Source organism: Microtus oregoni, unplaced genomic scaffold, assembly GCF_018167655.1.
Source record: "Microtus oregoni isolate MIOR12 unplaced genomic scaffold, Mior012 000077F_ref0000221, whole genome shotgun sequence".
Lineage (NCBI taxonomy): Eukaryota > Metazoa > Chordata > Mammalia > Rodentia > Cricetidae > Microtus > Microtus oregoni.
Window position 1 is genome coordinate 2,460,473 of NW_024544029.1, and position 19,813 is coordinate 2,480,285.

Genomic DNA, 19,813 nt, shown 5'->3' on the forward strand with positions numbered 1-19,813 from the left:
CTTTGGGGGGGGCAGTGTTGTAAGATACACTTATTCTACTTTCTGCGAGAAAATTTTCACTAATTTCAATGAGCTTCTAAGTACCTATTTTCGTGTGTGTGTGTGTGTGTGTTTCTGCTTGTGTAGGTGCACATGCATGTGTGTACATTGTGACCCTAGAGGCCAGAGGACAATACAGGTGTTGTTCCTTGGAAGTTGTTCATCTTGTTGTTTGAGATAAGAATTTCTCAATGGCGTAGAGCTTGCCAAGTAGGTGAGGTTGGCTGGTCTGCAAGTCCCAGGAATCTGCCTGTTTCCAGCTCACCAGAGCTGGGATTTCAAACTTGAACCACAACAACACTTTTTTAAAACACAAAACAAAACCCAGGTTCTGGGGATTGAACTTAGATCTTTGCACTTGTGTCCATGTACTTTGCCAACGAAGCCACCTCCTAAAACATCTATACTTTTTAAAAATGATTTATTGTTACTATGTGATGGGGGAGAGTCTTCTGTTTTGTGTTAATTTCATTGGTTAAATAAAGAGACTGCTTGGCCCTAATAGGACAGAAAATTAGGTAGGCGGAGTAGACAGAACAGAATGCTGGGAGAAAGAAGCCGAGTCAGTGAGTTGCCATGATTCTCCCACTCCAGACAGATGCAAGTTAAGATCTTTCCTGGTAAGCCAGCTTGTGGTGCTACACAGAATATTAGAAATGGATTAGATCAATATGTAAGAGCTAGCCAATAAGAGGCTGGAACTAATGGGCCAGGCAGTGTTCAAAAGAATACAGTTTCCGTGTAATTATTTCGGGGCATAAGCTAGCCATGCGGGCGCCTGGGTGCCGGGGATGCAGCCCCACCGCTTGTATTACAACAACTATGTTGATTATATATGTATGTTTTTTAAAAAGTACAGGTGTATATGTGGATGAAACCGAAAGGTGTAACAACAGAAGGAACTAGAATGTTTGCAGTGATTAAATATTCTATATCATGATCACGGTAATGATATCACAAGTATTGGGAGATTTGATTGTAAAGTACCCCCAAGCCACCATCACAAACAAGTATGTCATGACACCTTAGGAGAGGTGACACTGGATTGTGAAGGTCTAATTATACAGCAAAGTGCTCTCAACACTCCCACCTCAGCAGCTGAGCCCTTGGAAGAGAGGGAGATGAAACTGCAAGCCACGGCTGTGAACCCAAAAGTAGTGCAGGTGGGGGGAGGGTATCTGGGGCTGTCACACAGCTGAGAGCTTGCACCTCCCCCAGGACCAGTTTCTCTCGGAAGAACAGATTGCCCTTCCCTGCCCTGTCTTGCCAGAGTCTGCACCACACTGTGGACTCTAGCATGAATTACCTGGAGGACTCGGAGAGATGAATATTGTATTTGGCAGGTCTGGAGTGCCCTAACAAGCCCCTCCCAGTAGCGCTGGTGCTCGTGGTCCATGGACACACACACTTGCAACAGCGAACAAGCCTCCCAGAAGCGCTGATGCTGGTGGTCTGGTCCATGGACCACGCCGGCAGCAGCTAGGCATACAGCCCAGCTCTGGCCCTACGGCACACACATCTCAGTTGTTCCTGATTCTCATAATATGACACATCTGTCTATGTTCCTCCCACGTTGTCTGCAGAGAGATGCCCTATGGGCAACCCAGCTCAGCTACTGGAAACAGGGAAGAATACAGTGAAAGGAAGCACACATCGGCCACCCAGCTACCACTGTTGTGTGACACCGACGGGCTCTGTGAAAAACCAGGCTGGGACCGTGTTTCTGGCAACTCCTTTAAGCTTCCTTCCGTCACACAGGTATATATTTAATCATTTTTACACCCCTCCCCCACACCTTCGCTAGGTGTTGAGCATCAATCAGCACGCGATGTAATTTCCCCCTTCTTCACCCCTCCCCCATGCCTTCGTTAGGTGTTGAGCATCAATCAGCACACGATGTAATTTTCCCTCTTTTTTTTTTTCCCTTGTCAGATGTTTTGCACAGAGCTATGGTCCACTGTTAACTAGCTGGGCAACCCACGCCATGTTGATGACATCTGTGTAGTCATGAGGATGGTGACCACCAACCTTGCAGCCCAGAGACTGAACAGTCCCCAGGATTTCAAGGGTTCCAGAGAGTTCCCTCCCTAAAAATTCAGGTTGAATCTATCAGGCAGACTCTAGCTGTCTGATTAAAGGTGCTGTTTCCAGGGTATCTGGGTTTTCTCTTTTGCCTTCGGTCTTCTGGAAGCTTCCTAAGGGCTCTGAGAATTACCAGGCTGGCATAGATATTGCCACCACAGCCTGACCTGTCCATTCTGGCCATTCAGTTTCACTGTCATCCTCAGACCCCACCACTCACTGCTGCCTGTGACCTTGAAGCTGTTCCTTGGAGTCAGGGTGGCCTTGACGCCCACCTCACATGAACGCACATCACATGCACAGCCCGCATCGCATCAGAGCTGAACCCCAGTGGCACGGTGGGAACAGCTGGTGGTGTACCCATTTGGATTTAGCACCAGGGAAAGCGGCATGTTGGCCTCTTCTGTGCTGACACCAAACATCTAATTCTTTCCCTTCTAAATCCAGGTAGCAGTATAAAGCAACTTTATCAGCTTCAATGAGGTAGGCAGAACAGCTCACACAAAAACTAAAGCAAAGCAAAGGCAGCCTGTGGGTCAAGTGCTGTTTCCCCAGCAACCCACACCCTCACTTAAAAGCTCAGTCTGTCTGCTGGTTGATGGAGGATATTTGTAAGAAAGATTTTAAATCCAGTACAACAGAATTGGGTCAACCAGAAGGAACCATCCATTGCTTTCTGGCCATTCACCTTCCCCCATCCCCCGCATTCTTCCTCTACTGCTGGCTTCTCCTTCATGGGCTTCTACCTCTAGTTCTTCACCTTTTATCTTTGCTAACCTCCCTTGCTCCTCGGTCAGATCCCAATTCAGTCCGTAAAGACTGAAATCTCTGTTGAGGGGAACTGGAAATGGCAGAGGGGCAGGACACCACAGAGTGGGGACGGAAATCAAAAACTGGCTGTCTGGTGGGAAGGCTCAGACCTAGGGATTTCCAGGCTCATGATAGAGATCTTGACAGGGGAAAAGAAAAATGAGGGCAGGGCTGGAAAGATGTTAAGGGGTTAAAGGTTTGTACTCCTCCTCCAGGGGACCACAGTTCGGTTTCCAGCACCAACACCAGGTTGCTTACAACTGCCTGTAATTCCTGTTCTGGGGATCTGACGTCTCTGGCCTCACAGTCACCCGTACTCGTGAGTGTATGCAGACAAACACACACATACTCATACACATACACTCACTCACGTCCTCCCTTTAAAACAATAAATCTTCAAACAGGAAAAAACGAGTGTGGACAAGAGATGGGTATAAGTGAGGGACCCTAACATTGAAGGTAGATGGGGAAAGACACACTGACCACAGGTCCTTTGGAGGTTCCAGCAGTGGTTGCCCCCCCTGGGGAGTCACACCAGTGTAGCATGAGAGGCAAGGGACACAGAGAACTTCATTCACTCAGAACTCAATGGGAAGGAGACGCACACTGAAAGCAGCATGAAGAGGACCACAGCAGGTTTCAGTCCATAATTCACCTTAGTATCTTAGTATTCTTTTTTTTTTTTTTTTTTGATTTTTGAGACAGGGTTTCTCTGTAGCTTTTTTTTGGTTCCTGTCCTGGAACTAGCTCTTCTAGACCAGGCTGGTCTCGAACTCACAGAGATCCACCTGCCTCTGCCTCCTGAGTTCTGGGATTAAAGGCGTGTGCCACCACCTCCCGGCTTCACCTTAGTATTCTAAAGGCTTTAAAAAACTCAAAATCCTCTTACATGAAAAGATTTTTAGACCTTTAACCCAAAAGGATTCCCAACATAATCAACAAAGCATTTAATTGGTTAATAACAAAAAACAAACTTTGTCGTGTTCATCCTAAGCACTGTATTTCACTTCTCAGTGCTACCATCCCTGGCCCTACTTACAGGTCAGTGAAGCACAGAAAGGCTAAGGATTCTCCCCCAGTAGCAGAGCAAAAAGATCAGATTCTAGGACCCGGTGGAGGGCAATGACTTGTTCTGCTCACACAATGGCCCAAGGAAAGCCACGGGTCTAACAGGCTGGCTCAGGACCAAGCAGGAACCAATCACCCATCCGACACCTTTCATTTGTTCCCTTGCAGACAAGTCTAAATCCGTTCATGCAAATCTTACCTTGCACTAGCCCCATGGTTCGTTAGCTATTTTTGTCTAGAAAGCAAAATCCATCTCCCTGATGTCTGAGTCTAATATTACCCCACAAAGAGAGGGGTTTCAAAGAGACACGAAGACAAAAATAGAAAGCAGGAGGCCTGAGCTTGGAGGAGGAAGTTGTACTGGTTGGAAAGCGAGCTCTTACAATCACTTCCTGTTTTCCCAATAGTGGGCAGAGGCCTGTGCATTGGTGCAGGACTTAATGTGTGACGGGTGACATTGTCCTCACTCCTCCGGTATCCTACAAGGACAATCGACTTTTCTTCTCTTCACTTCAAACCTAGAATATTCCACCGCCCACTTTCAGCCTCTGAAAGATAAAGTCCTTATAACAGGAGAAACGATTTAGACCGGGTTTAGATTCCAGTTCCAGAAGCTTGCTAGATGGGGAGGGGCTCCATCTACGTGTCCCCCCTCACTCCATTTCCACTGGAACTTGCACACATGCCCGTGGATAAGAAGTGGAGCAGGAATGCAGAACAGATATGATCCCTGACTCCCAGGAATTATTGTCACCCAAGAAAAGCCACTTGACCTCTATGAATCTCAATTTCCTTCATCTGTAAAATGGGAAGTGATGCCACGCATCTAACATGGAGCCAAGCAAAACGCCTACACCGTAAGCGGAGACTGCAGATTTCCTTTCTATTAAGTTGGCTATTGCTTCAGGAGATGAAATTTAAGTTTCCTTTGCAAACCTGTATCTCCAGACTTTATTAAACCCCTATCTCTCCTGCTGTGGCCAAGCACGCCCTGTCTACTTTGAGCCAGGGTTAACAGAAAAGCATTCTGGACATCGTGGAGCTGGATAACGGGGTGAGGACTAAGGACCACAGAGTTCTCTCTTACAAGCTAAGAAGAATACAGTAGGGCAACATAGAGGCCATGGTGCGGTGCTCTTGAAATGACTGAAGCACCAGAGGCTTCAGAGGTAAACCAGGTGAAGCCTTGCGCATGTGCATAGCACACACAAGCAAACACAAACACACAGGCTCCCATCTGAGACCAAGAGAATAGAATTCTTGGAACCCATTTATCAGAGGCATCTCAGGTGACCCAAACTAAGCAAGGAGAGTTCAACTTTCAAAAACAATGCCTGGGACCCAACTCCTACACAGGCCAGCTCTTTCTGTTTACAAAACAGGCCCTCATTGTTGGGGATTTCTCTGTTTCTGAAAAGCTTCTAAATCCAATGAATTTCAATAGAGTTCAATGGCTCTAGCCCTGTCCTTTCTACATCGGTTCCAAATGTTGGCAAGCTGATCGTGCCACTTCTCTGCTTCGAGTGTCATTATTCTCGAGCGAGCGCCTCTGAGGCCAGTGGGTTTTGCAGCCAGCAAAAGAACATTTTTTTCTCTTCAAAACATTTCTAAGGAACCGTGACCATAACTCAAAGAATTTTAAAAACAAGAAACTGACTGACAAGGGAGATGAACATAGCCATGCCCACGGACCTCCTAGGAGCATCCGGAAGGACAGGGTCTCCTTGGTGACTTCAATTTAACCACTCCGTTCTTTATATTACATATTTGTTTTTCCTTGGGAGTGGCCAAAGAAGATGACTTAGCATCAACAAAAATAATCTGATGCGTACCACATGAGCCATCTTTTGCTTAGAGCAAAATTATCACCTTAGTGGGCATCTTTCATCACCCTGAGGCCTTCTGGGAATGTATACATTTAGTATAAAGACAGTTTTTGCTTTGTTTTGTTTTATTGAGACAGGGTTTCCCTATGTAATAGTCCTAGTTGTCCTGGAACTCGCTCTTGTAGACCTGGCTGGCCTCGAACTCACAGGGATCCACCTGCCTCTGCCTCCCAAGTGCTGGGATTAAAGGCGTGCACCACCACCACCCGGCCTATAATGACAAGTTTAAGAACAGATGAGTCTTTGGAAAGACACACCACAATCTTCAACTCTTTGGAATCTGGGACAACGTTTAGCTTAATAATAAATGACTGAAAGTTCAGTTGCTTCTTCAAAAGGGTTCTTTCATCGGTCTTAAACAGAATGTGAGGGAATGCAGGGAAGCTGTGTGAAAGCCACAGTGGTGGTCCGAAGGAGAAATGTCCCTATGGTCTGGGGCGTTTGAATACTCTGTTCTCAGTCGGTTGCTGGGCTGTTCAGGGAGGGTTAGGCTGTGCAGGTGTGCTTGAGGAATGTGTCACTGCGGGCGGGCGGTGAGGGGAAAACCTCTTCAGCCTCCACTTCCCTCTTTCTACTTCGCACTTGTGGGAATGGATACGAGCTCTCCTCCACGCCCCCACTTGCTGCTCTGCTTCCCCGTCCGTCATGATGGACTCTTAACCACTCTAGAACCTTAAGCCCAAACAAACACTTTCTTGCCTTAGTTGTGATATTTTCATCAGTGCAACAGAAAAGTAACTCATACAGACGTACGCGGTTTAGAAGGTTTATGGTTTCGCAATGTGCTTTAGGCATGGAGTTTATCTGCTGCTGCTCAAAATTTAACGGTCTCAGATCTGCAAATCGCACTGTCTAACATTGCAAATCTGGTTCCCTTAGAGCGGAGGACCCTGCCTGATCTTACAGGAACGTTAGCAAGAACATTCCAGGATGTTGCTGATTTCATCATCCAAAAGCTACGCATTACATTAGGAAGTGAGCAGTAACTGACGGACATCCATTGGTAAGGCTGCATTTCCTCCAATACATTAGTAACACTTCTGGTTCCAGAGGATGGCAACATTGGGTGGCAATTCCCTAGATCACACAAGCCTAGGTGAAATCCTGGGTCTCCCTATTCTAACTCACAGACATGGATACTTACTAAGCCTTGGTTAAGCTTGTGGGGATAGTTCATGGGGTTAGTTAGATGGAGCTAATACTTAACCCATAGGGTTGGTGGTGCGGATTAACAGGATAACGCGGTCTGCGTAAGTACCTACTGTTACTGTGCAATAAATGGTCATAAGCACTTAGTGACTATTAACCTAGCTAGCACTTTGACTACAAAGTGCTTACTCTGCCAGGCACAACTGGCATTGTCTAAATTCTTTCTCACCCAGGTACACAGATACACACACATGCATACAAATCACACACTCACTCCTCATAGCTGACCTGGAGTCCTAGGGGCTGATACCAATTATCCCAGCTCCTCCTACATGTCCCGTGGAAGACTGTATTCTTAGATGCCTTATATCCTTTTGTTTCCACAGTCACTACCCACAAGAGACAGACTTTTCAGAAAACAAAAACCCATAAACATCTGACATTATAACCAACCAAATTAAAATCTCAGCTATTACGTTTGCACCGACTGCAATGCTATTTCAAGTGTAACGTGTGCAAAGGGCTGCTTACACACTCACTGGCTACAGCGAAGTGGTAATTCAGAAGTTATCGTGGATTGTATGTTCTTTCTTCATAGTTTGCAGTTTAAGCGCTGGGCTAGGGAGATGGCACAGAAGATAAAAATGCTGGCTATGCAAAGCTGACAACCTACACTCAGTGCCTGGAGTCAGAAGCCAGATGGAAGGCATACTTCTGCGAGACACACAGGGAGAGACAGCGTTTCTCCTTCAGGTAGCTCTGGCTGTCCTGGAACTTTAATGTAGACCAGGCCGGTTTCAAACTCAGAGATCCACCTGCCTCTGCCTCTTGAGTGCTGAGATTAAAGTCATGCACCACTCCACCCAGCTCGGTAAATTTTTATTTAAAATTAGAAATGATTATAAATTTAAAGGTAAGATTGTTAAAAAAAAAAGAAATAGTAAAATGTGCTAAGATGCTATGGAAAAGGATTAAGTTCATTGTTTCATTAGATTCTGTCATTTAACAAATATTTCATTTATTTAGTATAAGAATATACCCTAAAGAGATTCAATTAATAGAAAATGCATGCCTTTAACAAAAATATTTAGAAAATGTGAAAATATAAAATTAACACCATTCCTCCATATCAGTATTGATGAAATTATATTTTTGATTTTTGGGGCTATTTGTTGAGACAACATCTTGCTGTGGACCCAGGCTGGCCTCTAATATATGATCCTCCTGCCTCAACATCTCCAAGTATGGGGTTAAATAATTAAATAAATTATAGTAAATATATTAATAAGCATATTAAATAATATATTAAGTAAATTAAAAAATAAATAAGTGACTTTTTAAAATTAGACTGGTTTAGGGATAATTCATCTCATCGGTTGCCTTTTCTCATCGCTGGAAGGAGCTAAGGACTGAGTAACTGGTGCTTTGTGTTGAAAAGAGAGTGGGTGCCACCAGTACTGAGGCTTAGTTCAATACTGATTATTTTATTATTATTATTATCATTGCTAAATTTATCAACTTAGTTTATTTTAGGGGCGCACATCCTATTTTTACCTGCAGAAGCTGGTTCTCTCCTTATACCATGGGGGTCCTGGGGGGTCAGACTCAGACCATCGGGCTCGGCAGCAAATGCCTTTACCTGCTGATCTGCCTCGCCTGCCCTCAGTACTGATTTCCAACTCTTAGTTTTGCTAGGATGAAGATAGGGGAATGCTTATAAAAAAGACTGGAGACAAAGAAGAAATAACAGCATGTCTCTTCTACAGTTTTTCCTTCATTGGATCCCCACCCCTGGGCAACTTGGATCCTATGATAGCTTTAGTCCATTTTGTTTTTCACAGAAAATAAATCCCTTCTTTGAGCTATACTTTGAGGTTGCTCACCAGCAAACTTCCTGTTTCCTGGATGTAATGTTAAGGACCCAAAATTCAGCAAAATCTAACTTAACGGTGTTCTGATAACAGGGCAGAACCTAGTGCGTTTCATTGAGTTAGATGTGGTACACAGTAACGGCAGCCATTGTGCATGCCAAAAATTGAACCTGAAACTCATCTAGGAAGAAAAAAAATCACACCAAGAGTTTCCAGGGGACCCAGTGAAGAACCCCACACCCAGCTGCAGGGCGACAGGGAGGAGCCTTCCCAGCAACGGCTCCGAAGCCTGGGCAGCCTCAGACCCCCTTTCTCTGCTGGCCAGAGAGTCTGGATCAGGGCCCTGGAGCAGCTGATACCTGAGCCTGCCAACTGTTCGCTGGCTGTGAGGAGCAGGACCAGCTGGCTTTAAAACAAGTCTGTGTTGCCTTGCTCTGAAGCCACAAAGTTCCATGCTGCGGGGGAAACTTGTGAGTCTTTCTGCAACTGCCTTCAAGAGATTCCACCCCAGGGTTTGACAGGCTGTGCTCTTTGTGTATTGAGTGCTTTGTGTAATGACTCCTCACTTTATTCATCCAGGGGACCGCTCTCCCTTCAACACGAAGCACCAGTTACCCAATCTTTAGTTTCTGCCAGAGATGAAAAGGCAGTGGACGGGATGAATTATCCCTATACCAGTCTACTTAAAAAATCACTGATTTTTCTAGGAATGACAGATTGGATTCAAGGATTTACTCTCACGTGAAAGGCTACGGATGGGATTTTGTTTTGTTGTTGTTGTTGTTTGTTTGTTTTGTTTGTTTTTGAGATAGGGTTTCTCTGTGTGGCCCTAGTCATTCTGGAACTTACTCTGTAGACGAGGCTGGCCTTGAACACACAGAGCTCCACCTGCCTCTGCCTCCCCAAGTGCTGAGATTAAAGGCGTGCACCGCCACCACCGCTGCCAGGTGGATTTTGTTTTATTTTATTCATTCATTTTCTATTAAATTGCTAAGTCAGTAACACAGAAGAAAACAACATTTTGGAGGAAGAACAGACAAAGCTGGACCCTGAACTGATAGAAGAGAAGGCAAAACCGATCTAGATCAGAGCAGAATCCCCCAACGGTACCAGCACCTGGAGCCTGCAGCAATGGGAAAGGGGGCTAAAAATATGCTGAGTACATTTAATTTCCTTGAAGAAGCTGCTGGACACCCCCATCACCACCACAATTATATGCCACAAAGATGATCAGCTGTGCCTCTCCCGTACTGACAAAAGTCTGAAGACGTTGATCAACATATAATATAGGTCTAACCAGGTGTGGTGGCACATATCTCTGATCCTAGCATTTAAGGGCCCAGAGGCAGGAGCATTGAAAGGTAGAGGCCAGCCTGGGCTACACAGCGAGACCCTTTCTTTAAAGTAGACAAACATGGTCTCAAGGTAGGGACTAGGTATGAATTGTAACACAAACTGGACATTCAGGAACACTTGTATGCTGAGACAGTCTCGCTATCCCTGTGGCCCCCACAAAGATGGCAGTCACAGCCACGACACCCTGCAGGTAGGATAATCTGAACAGCCAATGAGGGGCATCCATACTAGTGGTCCTTGGAGCAAAGGACTTCTGCAAGTAGCTCAAGGAAGCTCTTACCTACAAGCCCTGTGCATCTGTGCTGGGCTCAACTTAGCTTTGTTTTCCCATTCTAGACCAGAGCAGAAATAGAAGCACCACCTGACACTGAGGAAAATGTGAACTGCAAGGCTGCATCCAGCAATCCAAAGTTAGCTGGGCCTGGAAATCAGTAGACAAATGACCCAGTTTATCCCATAAAGGAGAGAAGTGGAGAACCTACACAGATTCCGAGAGACTTAAGGCAGAGTAGCCAATTGCAGTCTCCAGACCTCACTTGACTAACCCAGTTGTTTCTGTCCGTCGCGGTGCATACCTGTAATCCCACCCCTGGAGAGGCAGAAGCAGGTGGATCTCTAGGAGTTGTGAACAGCCAGGTGTCTACATAATGAGACGTGATTGCAACAAAATAAAAACTACAAATCAGAGCAAAGTTAATATTAGCTGGGTCAGTAGTAGCTGCTAGTGGGTTTCGCTGTAACATCAGAGGGCTTATACTTTAGAGCTATCCAGAGATGGGTCTGTGAATGGCATGGGGTGACGGCTTGGTTTTCAAGGAATTCCAGGGGTGAGGTTGATCAAACAAGTGGAGTGGGGAAGAAAGGGGACATGAAAATCTTTTCGTTCCACTCCATGTTTGAAATTTTCCATAATGAAGAAGAATTACTGTGGGGGTCCTCAGAGAACATGCTGAGACCATGACAGAGAGCCACGTGGGGCTGGAAGAGAACAGTTTAGAAGCTCCTTAAAGAAGGACTAACGGACGTAAAATAGCCAACTGGAGGAAGATTGGCAGCCTAGAAAGTATAGCGAAACATCACTAGAGGTGAAAGAGGTTCAAAGTCTGGGGGATAAAAATAGATCAATATGCAATAAAGTAAGAAAATGTTCCCACGTCAGCCCAAAGAGCAATCTGGGTTCCCTGCCCTGTGGGAAGTCCAAGGACTGCCCACCTCCATCCAGGTCTAGTAAGGTGAGCATCCAAACTGCCTAGGCTCCCACAAAGCCAGTACGTGCAGTAGGATCAAAACCCAGTACCATTGTTCTTGAGTTCTCAGTAGTCCTCATTGTCTGCTATGTTCAGTGAGTCTGGTTTTATACCATGCTTTTTCAGATGAGGGAGGGGGACTTGATCGGGGGAGGGGGAGGGAAATGGGAGGCGGTGGCAGGGAGGAGGCAGAAATCTTTAATAAATAATTAATAAATTAATAAAAAAAAAGAAAAAAAGAAAATGTTCTCAAATGGAAAGCCAAGGATTGAATTTCAAAATGAAGATGACGGGGTGTGGTGGAGAATGCATTTAAGACCAGAACTAGGGAGGCAGAAAGCAAGCAGAGCTCTGTGAATCTGAGGTCAGCTTGGTCTCCAATGGTGAGTTTCAGGACAGCTGGGGCTATGGAGAGAGACGCTGTCCCACGTTGGAAAAAAATGAAACAAAAAACAAAATAAAATGAAAAAGACTCCCCCAAAGGCTTGACGTGACTGAAGAAATGATCACATCAAGGCACCACTGTGAACCTGCAGGACAGTGGGGACAAAGACGCGTAATACGTTCCCAGTAAAACTAATCATGCAGAGATCAAGTGAGAAGCACACAGGACCTTGCCAGAGGAAGGGCAGACAGCAACTCCTTCAAAATCCTGAAGGCCAACTGTTGCTGATACAGAGGGCTATGACTGCCCAAACTGCTGACCAAAGACACAGATACAGCAGAAACCTTGCTCAGACGTGTGAGTCTCAAAGTCAGAAAGAGCAGGTGATAAATACAGGACTCCAGAGATTTGACAGGGAAGAAAATTTCCAGAAGTGTGTGTGTGTGTGTGTGTGTGTGTGTGTGTGTGTGTGTGTGTGTGCGTGAGAGAGAGAAAGAGAGAGAGAGAGAGAGAGAGAACCAAGTTCAAGGAGTCTCTCCAAGCATGGGTTCCGCCACCCGTGAAACAGGGAACTGGCGACAGTACCTTCTCCTACGGTTGATGCACAGACTCCATGAAGATTTGGTGCAAAGCAAGAGCTACAGAAGTGGTTGTATCATCAGGGCGTCGATGCTTAGCACTGTGTCCACACATAACTTGACACGTTACAGTAGATTTTTAAAAAGAAAAACACTGAGGCCTGAGACAGCTCAATTAGCTCAGACATTTGCTTCATAAACCCTGATATCCTGGGTCAAAGTCCCAGACCCTGGAAAGGCAGAGGACCAACATCACAGAGCTGTCCTCTGACCTCTGATGTGGGTGGGATATCCTTCTGAATATGTGCTGCTTTTATTGGATAATGAATAAAGCTGTTTTGGCTAATGGCTTAGCAGAGTAAAACCAGGCAGGAAATCTGAACAGAGATATATAGAGAGAGTAGGCAGAGTCAGAGAGACGCCATGTAGCTGCCAAAGGAGAAATGCAGTCAGAACCTTTCCGGTAGGCCACAGTCTTGTGGCAATACACAGATTAATAGAATTGGGTTAATTTAAGATGTAAGAGTTAGTTAATAGGAAACCTGAGCTAATAGATCAAACAGAGTTGTAATTAATATAGTTTCTGTGTGATTATTTGGGTCTGGGTGGCTGGGAAACCAAAGCACGGTCTCCATTTACGCACGGTCTCCACATTCACGCACAAGTCCACACACTGATGATGATGATAAATTTAAAAAGAGAAAATGCAAAGAAAATTGACAAAATTCACATTTCTGAATAAATTGATGGCTAGCATCCAGACGACTGAGAAGTCACAGAGCCGCGGGGCTTTGGAGAACGGCAGGGCTTCAAGACACTCTCAACAAAATTTCCTTGTGCGGAAAAGGGAGCCAAATCTCAGAGGGGCTCAGTTGGCTGCTCAAGTGAATACCGGTGTGGAAGAGGATACGGGGACTGACATGCTGATGCTCCTTTGCCACACAATGAAAACCAACTGTAACTACCGAAGTGTGGTCTGTGGTGTCTTCAGAGGTTCCTGGGGGGTGACGACAACAATCACCATCAGAGCATACTGTCCAATATCACCACTTTACTCTTAGACCTGGCACCTGGCTCACGATATATATCACATATACACATGAATTGTGAAAACTGGCCAGTTTGGTCACTGCTTCCAATAAAACAAAGCTCCCATTGAAAGGACCAGAGGAGCATGAGGCAGGCCAATGTGGTGACAGGTGGGTGTGACCTCCCAGGCACCTGAGTGTGATTGCCAAGAGTCAGGACATGTGACGATTTTCCATGCAGTTCCAACTGAAAATATTTGCCAAGCCCCACCTAACAGTTTGAGACAAACTTGCGCACACAGAAAATTGCCCGTTGTCACTGACTCTGAGAAAAGGTGTGCATAACGGCTCGTCTCCAACACAAACAGCTTCTTGGTACATCTGGGATAGTTACCATGACACCATTTGCAATTACCTTCGAGCACAGTACATGCTCCAAAGCGGCTCAAATACCAGAGTGACGGAAGCTCTAATATTGGGACCATGTGACAGATTCAGTGACAAGAGTTCGAAAATGACATACGGAAAAGGGCTAATGTCGACTGTCTTAGTCCTTGCAAGTTTCTGCATTTTGATGAATAAGAAAGAATTTCTTCTTTCTTGTAAGTACTCAGTGTATTCTGAAAGGCATTCAAACAAACCTGAAAGTATGTCCTGATTCCTTAGCCAAATTAATAAATGAGCAAATAAATAAAAACTGTTTAGAAACGCTTCTATTTCTTTTTTTTACTGTATGACAAAAGAAGTGAGTGAAAACGGAAACATGACTGTCAGCATCCGGGCACACCTCGGCCCTGGCCCTTGGGAACCCGACCCAGTGCATCACCCTTCTGCGCATGGCAGGCAGTACCCTGACTGTGCGCAGGTGCAGAAGGTCCTTTAACAGACAAGCCCCGCCTACCCCGCCCCACCCCTTTCCTGCTGTTCTTTGGAAGAGGCAAGCAGGTCTCTGCTTTTCTCTCCCCTTCCCCTTTACCCATCTCTCAGTAAACTCCGCGCTCAAGCTCTGTCTGCTTTGTTTCTCTCCTGCCCTCATCCCTCACCTGCCAAAGTCCCTCTCCTGACCGCTCCTAGGTTGAGGAGGGTTTTATTATAGATATAAGAGAGAGTACAGCTGGGAGTAGGAAGGGCTCTGGGAGGGATGGGGGGGGGGCTGGGGAGACACCAAGAGTGAAAGAGAAGAGGAAGAAAACAGAGCAAGAGGGATCCAAGAGTAGAGCCTAGACAGAGAGAACGCATGGCGGAAAGGCAGGCTTCCATAGGAGTGAGAAGCCGCGGGAGAGGAAGGGAAGCTCCCTGCGCCTGGAGAAGTTTATAGTAGGGGTAGGATGAGACGTGCTGGAGTAGCCACAGGTACTGAGAGACCTTAGAGGCCAAGCACGAACTGACACCACCGTTAGCCACTCATCTTGGGTTTCTTTGGGACCTGGCAGGAAGCATACATAAAACAGATGTAAAATAGAATTCATGATCACGCCAATACTCACAGAAACAGGAGGATTCCAGTGTTAGCCAAGGCAAAGGCGAGTCCCAGAATCCCACTGCCCATAATGGCGTTGCTCAGGTTAAAGACAGACATGCCCAGGGAGGTCGTTCCTGGAATCTGAACGGGAGAAAGAGACATGCTCACTAAGCACATGGTCTCAAGGCAGTTCATCAAGTCAAAGCTTCTCAAATGCTACCAAGAACCCAGAGAGAAATGAAACTGCAGAACCTTCTTCGAAGTCTAGTTGTTTTTAATGGGCTGCGTGAGAAAACGTAGCCATCGACACGGTGCCATTCTGACCGCTGTTCTATGTGAACCGAAGCGCCGTCCCCGCCTACCCGAGGGGTGCGCTGGTGAGCACGTACGCTTTTATACTGCACCACACGCACACAGACGCTGTCCCCAGTCACATGGCTAGGGTCGGCACGCACACCGAGGACACTTACATATTCGTCGCATTTCCTTTTCTCCAAATGGCTGTTGGTGAGACTTCTTCGGCTCTCACGGTCGGAGATGAACTTGCTGAAAAGACACACGGAACACTTTTACCTCTATGCTAAGGACTAGGAGTTCAGCAGCAATGCTAGAATCTGAGTTATTTCCCCAAACACACTGCCCGCAGCAAGCTGTCCCCTGGGTGCTTGCTCAAATAAATAAAATCATCTTTTCTAACACCTCCCCGCTGTGTGTGTGTGTGTGTGTGTGTGTGTGTGTGTGTGTGGTGCGCGTGCACGCCTGCGTGCTGTGTGCACACATTATCTCCATTCTTGCTTTATCAAATAAACGCTAACACTCTCGGGGCAGATCCTTCACCTCATTCTTTCTCGATCTCCCACTATTTATCTAAACAGGCAAGAGCTGCTTACCGTGAGTGAGAGGAAAGGCCGCTATGAGCTATAAGAGAGCTACACAGTTTGAATCATTTTCAAAGTAAACTGAAAACACCACACACAATATACGCTTGCCTTTTGTGCAGGTTCTTCCCTAAGTAGATTAGGTAAGACCAAGATACATGCATCTGATATTAGAAAGACTACTGGAGCCAGGCAGTGGTGGCGCACGCCTTTAATCCCAGCACTCGGGAGGTGGAGACAGGCAGATAGATCTCTGTGAGTTCCAGGCCAGCCTGGTCTACAGAGCTAGTGCCAGGACAGGCTCCAAAGTTTCAGAGAAATCCTGTCTCAGAAAACCAAAATTAATAATAATAATAATAATAATAATAATAATAATAATAATAGAGGCAAGCTCCTCCAGAGCTCAGATCCTCCCGTTTGGGGGCACTAAACACGAAGCCCCGCTCCCTTGCAAAAAAGACAGCAGCACTAGCTGCTGGAGCAATTCTATCACTGTAGCTGATGGACCGCCCAGTTCAGGGCAGGAGCCACAGAGGTCAACTCTTTCTCTCCTAGGAGCGGGGCCTGCATTGGGATGGGTAAGATCCAGACAGCGGGAGAAACTCCAGCATGAGACACAGACACAGCTACTCAGAAGAACATAAAACCTTCTCAAGGCTAACATAATGCATTCAGGGTTAATTTCAGAACCTTAGACTTGTAATCTGTACACTAAACGAGAACTTCTATCAGAGAAAAATCAGCACAGACAAACAGATGCTTGTATCCTTTCCTCGTTTATGGACGCAGACATGCACAGGTGTGCCCCATGTACCATGGCGACAAGAGGACAATGCTGTGGAGTCAGTTTTCTCCTTCCATCTTTACATGGGCTCCAGGGATGGAACTCAGGTCACCAGAGTGATTTAATTAATACAGTTTCTGTGTGATTATTTCAGGTCTAAGCTAGCCAGGTGGCCAGGAACCAGCAAGCAGCCCCCTCCAACACCAGACTTGCACAGAAAATGCCCTTCCCTACTGAGCCATCTCATTGGCCCCTCTTAAAACATTTTAAGGTGATTTTGGCCCTTTTGGTGATTAGTTTTATGTCACCTACACAAGCTTGAGTTATCTGAAAGGAGGGACCCTCAATTGAGAAAATACCTCCATAATACCTAAGCTGTAGGCAAGCCATTTTCTTAATTGTGATTTATATGAGAGGACCCAGCCCATGATGGGTGGTGCCACTCGGTCCTGGGCTGGTGGTCCTGGGCTGGTGGTCCTGGGCTGGTGGTCCTGGGTTGTATAAGGAAGCAGGCTGAGCAAGCCATAGGAGCAAGCCAGTAAGCAGCACCCCTCCATGGCCTCTGCCTCAGCTCCTGCCTTCAGGTTCCACCCCTTCTTGAGTTCCTGTCCTGACTTCCCCTGATGAAGAGTAATGAGGAAGTGTGAGCCAAATAAATCCTTTCCTTCTCAACTTGCTTTTCAGTCTTGTCTCTTCACAGCAATAGCAGCTCTTAAACAGCCTTTCTAGAGAGTTCAGTTCTCAGTCATTGTCCGAATCAGTCACAATACATGTTCATTAGTAGACATAAAGCCACCTGAACCGGATTTAAAGAAACATCTTTAAATAGTGCTTAAAACTTTATAAATTTTTTTGAATAACACTACATTTCACAATAAAGTTCCATTTAAAGGAACTGTAGGGATCAGTAGTGTCGCTCTTATTTATTGTCTTTTTCTTCTTTAATGTAAGTGATCTGGTCTGTCTGCTATTGCCTTTCTAAGTTCATATTGTTTTATTAGAATAAGCCATAGACTGCTGTGTATGCACTTGTGACAAACTTACTAAGCTGCAGTCCACAGACCTTCTTTGCTTAGGGAAGAAAACACTGGTGTCCTGAAACGAAAAGGCCACATCAGCCATCACTGGTCTAGAAGTGTGGGGATGTCCAGAATGGAGACAGATAAGGAATCCAGAGACATCAAAAGCAGTATTGGGTATACAGTTAGGCAGAACAAACTCAGAAGCAGAAGCCAGAGAATCAGAATTGCCTGTTCTCAGTGGGGAGAACAAGAGGATCTTTGAGATAACTGGCATAGCCCCTAGCGCTTCATGTGGCCCTGTGTTTGTCCCCAGCATTCTAAATCTTTCCACAGACTGAAGGCTTATGGTCTGGCTGCAGAGATGTGAGGAGAGGCAGCCCAAGGGCACGTGGGTGCTGGGCTTGTCCAAATAAAGACTCCTGCTTAAGCGGCTCAAAAGACAACCAGGCTAAATTTAATAACAAAGTCGGATCTGTGGTGTCTTGGCCCAGCAAGTCTCCCATTTGCTTTCTCATGAAGGATGCTTGTTTTCCAAAGAGAATTTCCACTGTTTCTTAAACAGAGGAAAAGCCCAAGCACTTTTTTCCCCCAGATAAATCAAAGCGCCAGCGAGTCTGATGTTAGAGCAGACTGGCAGCAGCCCCTGGAGCTGGAGGCAGAGGATGCTGGGCAAAGAAGAGAGGGTGTGGGAGTGACCTGAGAGGACGCACTGTTGCAGGAGGGGCATTCAGCAGGCTCACACACTGTGCAAGTGGAGGGGATGAACACTGAGGCCTCTGCAGAACAAGAGGGATGATACTAACTTACAAATCCTGGCCATTAAAATACATGAAAACACTAATTCTGTTTCCTGCCTCACTTACTGGGGCATGACATTAGATTGCTCAAATACTTCTGGTGGTGTCATAGACCTTTTCTATTGCTGTGATAAAACAACATGACTAAGGTAACTTATAAAAGGAAGCATTGGGGACTCAAGGTTCCATGGCCATTGTGGTGGGGATCATGGCACCAGGCAGGCATGGCGCTGGAGCAGAAGCTGAGACCTTATATCATGATCTACAGACGTGAGGAAAAGAGAGAACTGACTGGAAATAGTGTGGGCTTCTGAAACCTCAAAGTCAACCCGTAGGGACACACCTCCTACAACAAGGCCACGCCTCCTAGTCCTTCCCAAACAGTTCCACCAATTGGGACCAAACATTAAAGCATATGGGGGTCATTCTTGTTCAAACCAGCACTGTTGGCTTCTCCACTGGGCATTTTGAATGTTGATTGGTCTGGCCTCAGTGTTCCAATCACAGCTCCCTCCTATGGCACTAGAGAAACCTCCCAAGTGTGGCTATGGCTGGGACCAAGACAAGAAAGAGCTAAAAACAAGGCAACAGCAGGAATCTGCTCTGCCCTGACCCTGGGTATCCCCTCCCCAAAGTTCCTTCCAGCCAATTCAGACCCCTCAAACACGTTTTCTGTTTAACTACACTACCTGTAGCATACACAGTGCCCTGAACTCACCTAGGGCACCAGGTGATGCCCAGTGTCAATAGCTCCCAAAGTGTGGACCTTCCCATATGGGAACTCAGAAGAACCCTCTACTAACTAAGCAAACATCTCCTATTAGTAATTTGTAATTAGAAACTGCCTTAGGCTGCAGGGAAATTTAGCTACATAATATGGAAGTATTTAATTACATGTATTTATTTATTTTGTGTGCATGCAAGTGTGTGTGTGTGTGTGCGCACATGCATTTGTGTGCATACACATGTGTATTAGCATGCGGAGGTCAGAGGGCAACTTTTGGGAGTTGGTTCTCTCTTTCCACCAGAATTAGAACTCAGGTTGTCAGGCATGGCATTACAGACTAGATAGATGCCTTTGCGGGGGGTGTCAAACAAACCTTTCTGAGGGGTCGAATATCAGATATTTACACTACGATTCATAACAGCAGCAAAATTAGTTATGAAGTGGCAGTGAAAATGATTTTATGGTGGGGGTCACCACAACATGAGGAACTGTAGTAAAGGGTTGTTGTAGCATTAGGAAGGATGAGAACCACTGCTCTAAAATGAGGGACCACTGCTCTAGAATGAGGGACCACTGCTCTAGAATGAGGGACCACTACTCCAGAATGAGGGGCCACCACTCTAGAATGAGGGGGCCGCTGCTCT

At 46.0% G+C, this 19,813-nt stretch overlaps 1 protein-coding gene across 6 annotated transcripts in view; it reads right to left on the bottom strand.

Annotated features, from left to right (window-relative positions):
• Slc38a1 (solute carrier family 38 member 1) overlaps positions 1-19,813 on the bottom strand; it is a 97,278-nt gene that overhangs the window by 29,423 nt on the left and 48,042 nt on the right. For all 6 annotated transcript variants that reach the window (XM_041642707.1, XM_041642706.1, XM_041642703.1 and 3 more), the window contains exons 3-4: positions 15,432-15,507; positions 14,987-15,102 (exon numbers count right to left, since the gene is read on the bottom strand). In XM_041642707.1, coding sequence (XP_041498641.1) covers positions 14,987-15,102; positions 15,432-15,507 — 192 coding nt within the window. The remainder of the gene's footprint in view (positions 1-14,986; positions 15,103-15,431; positions 15,508-19,813) is intronic.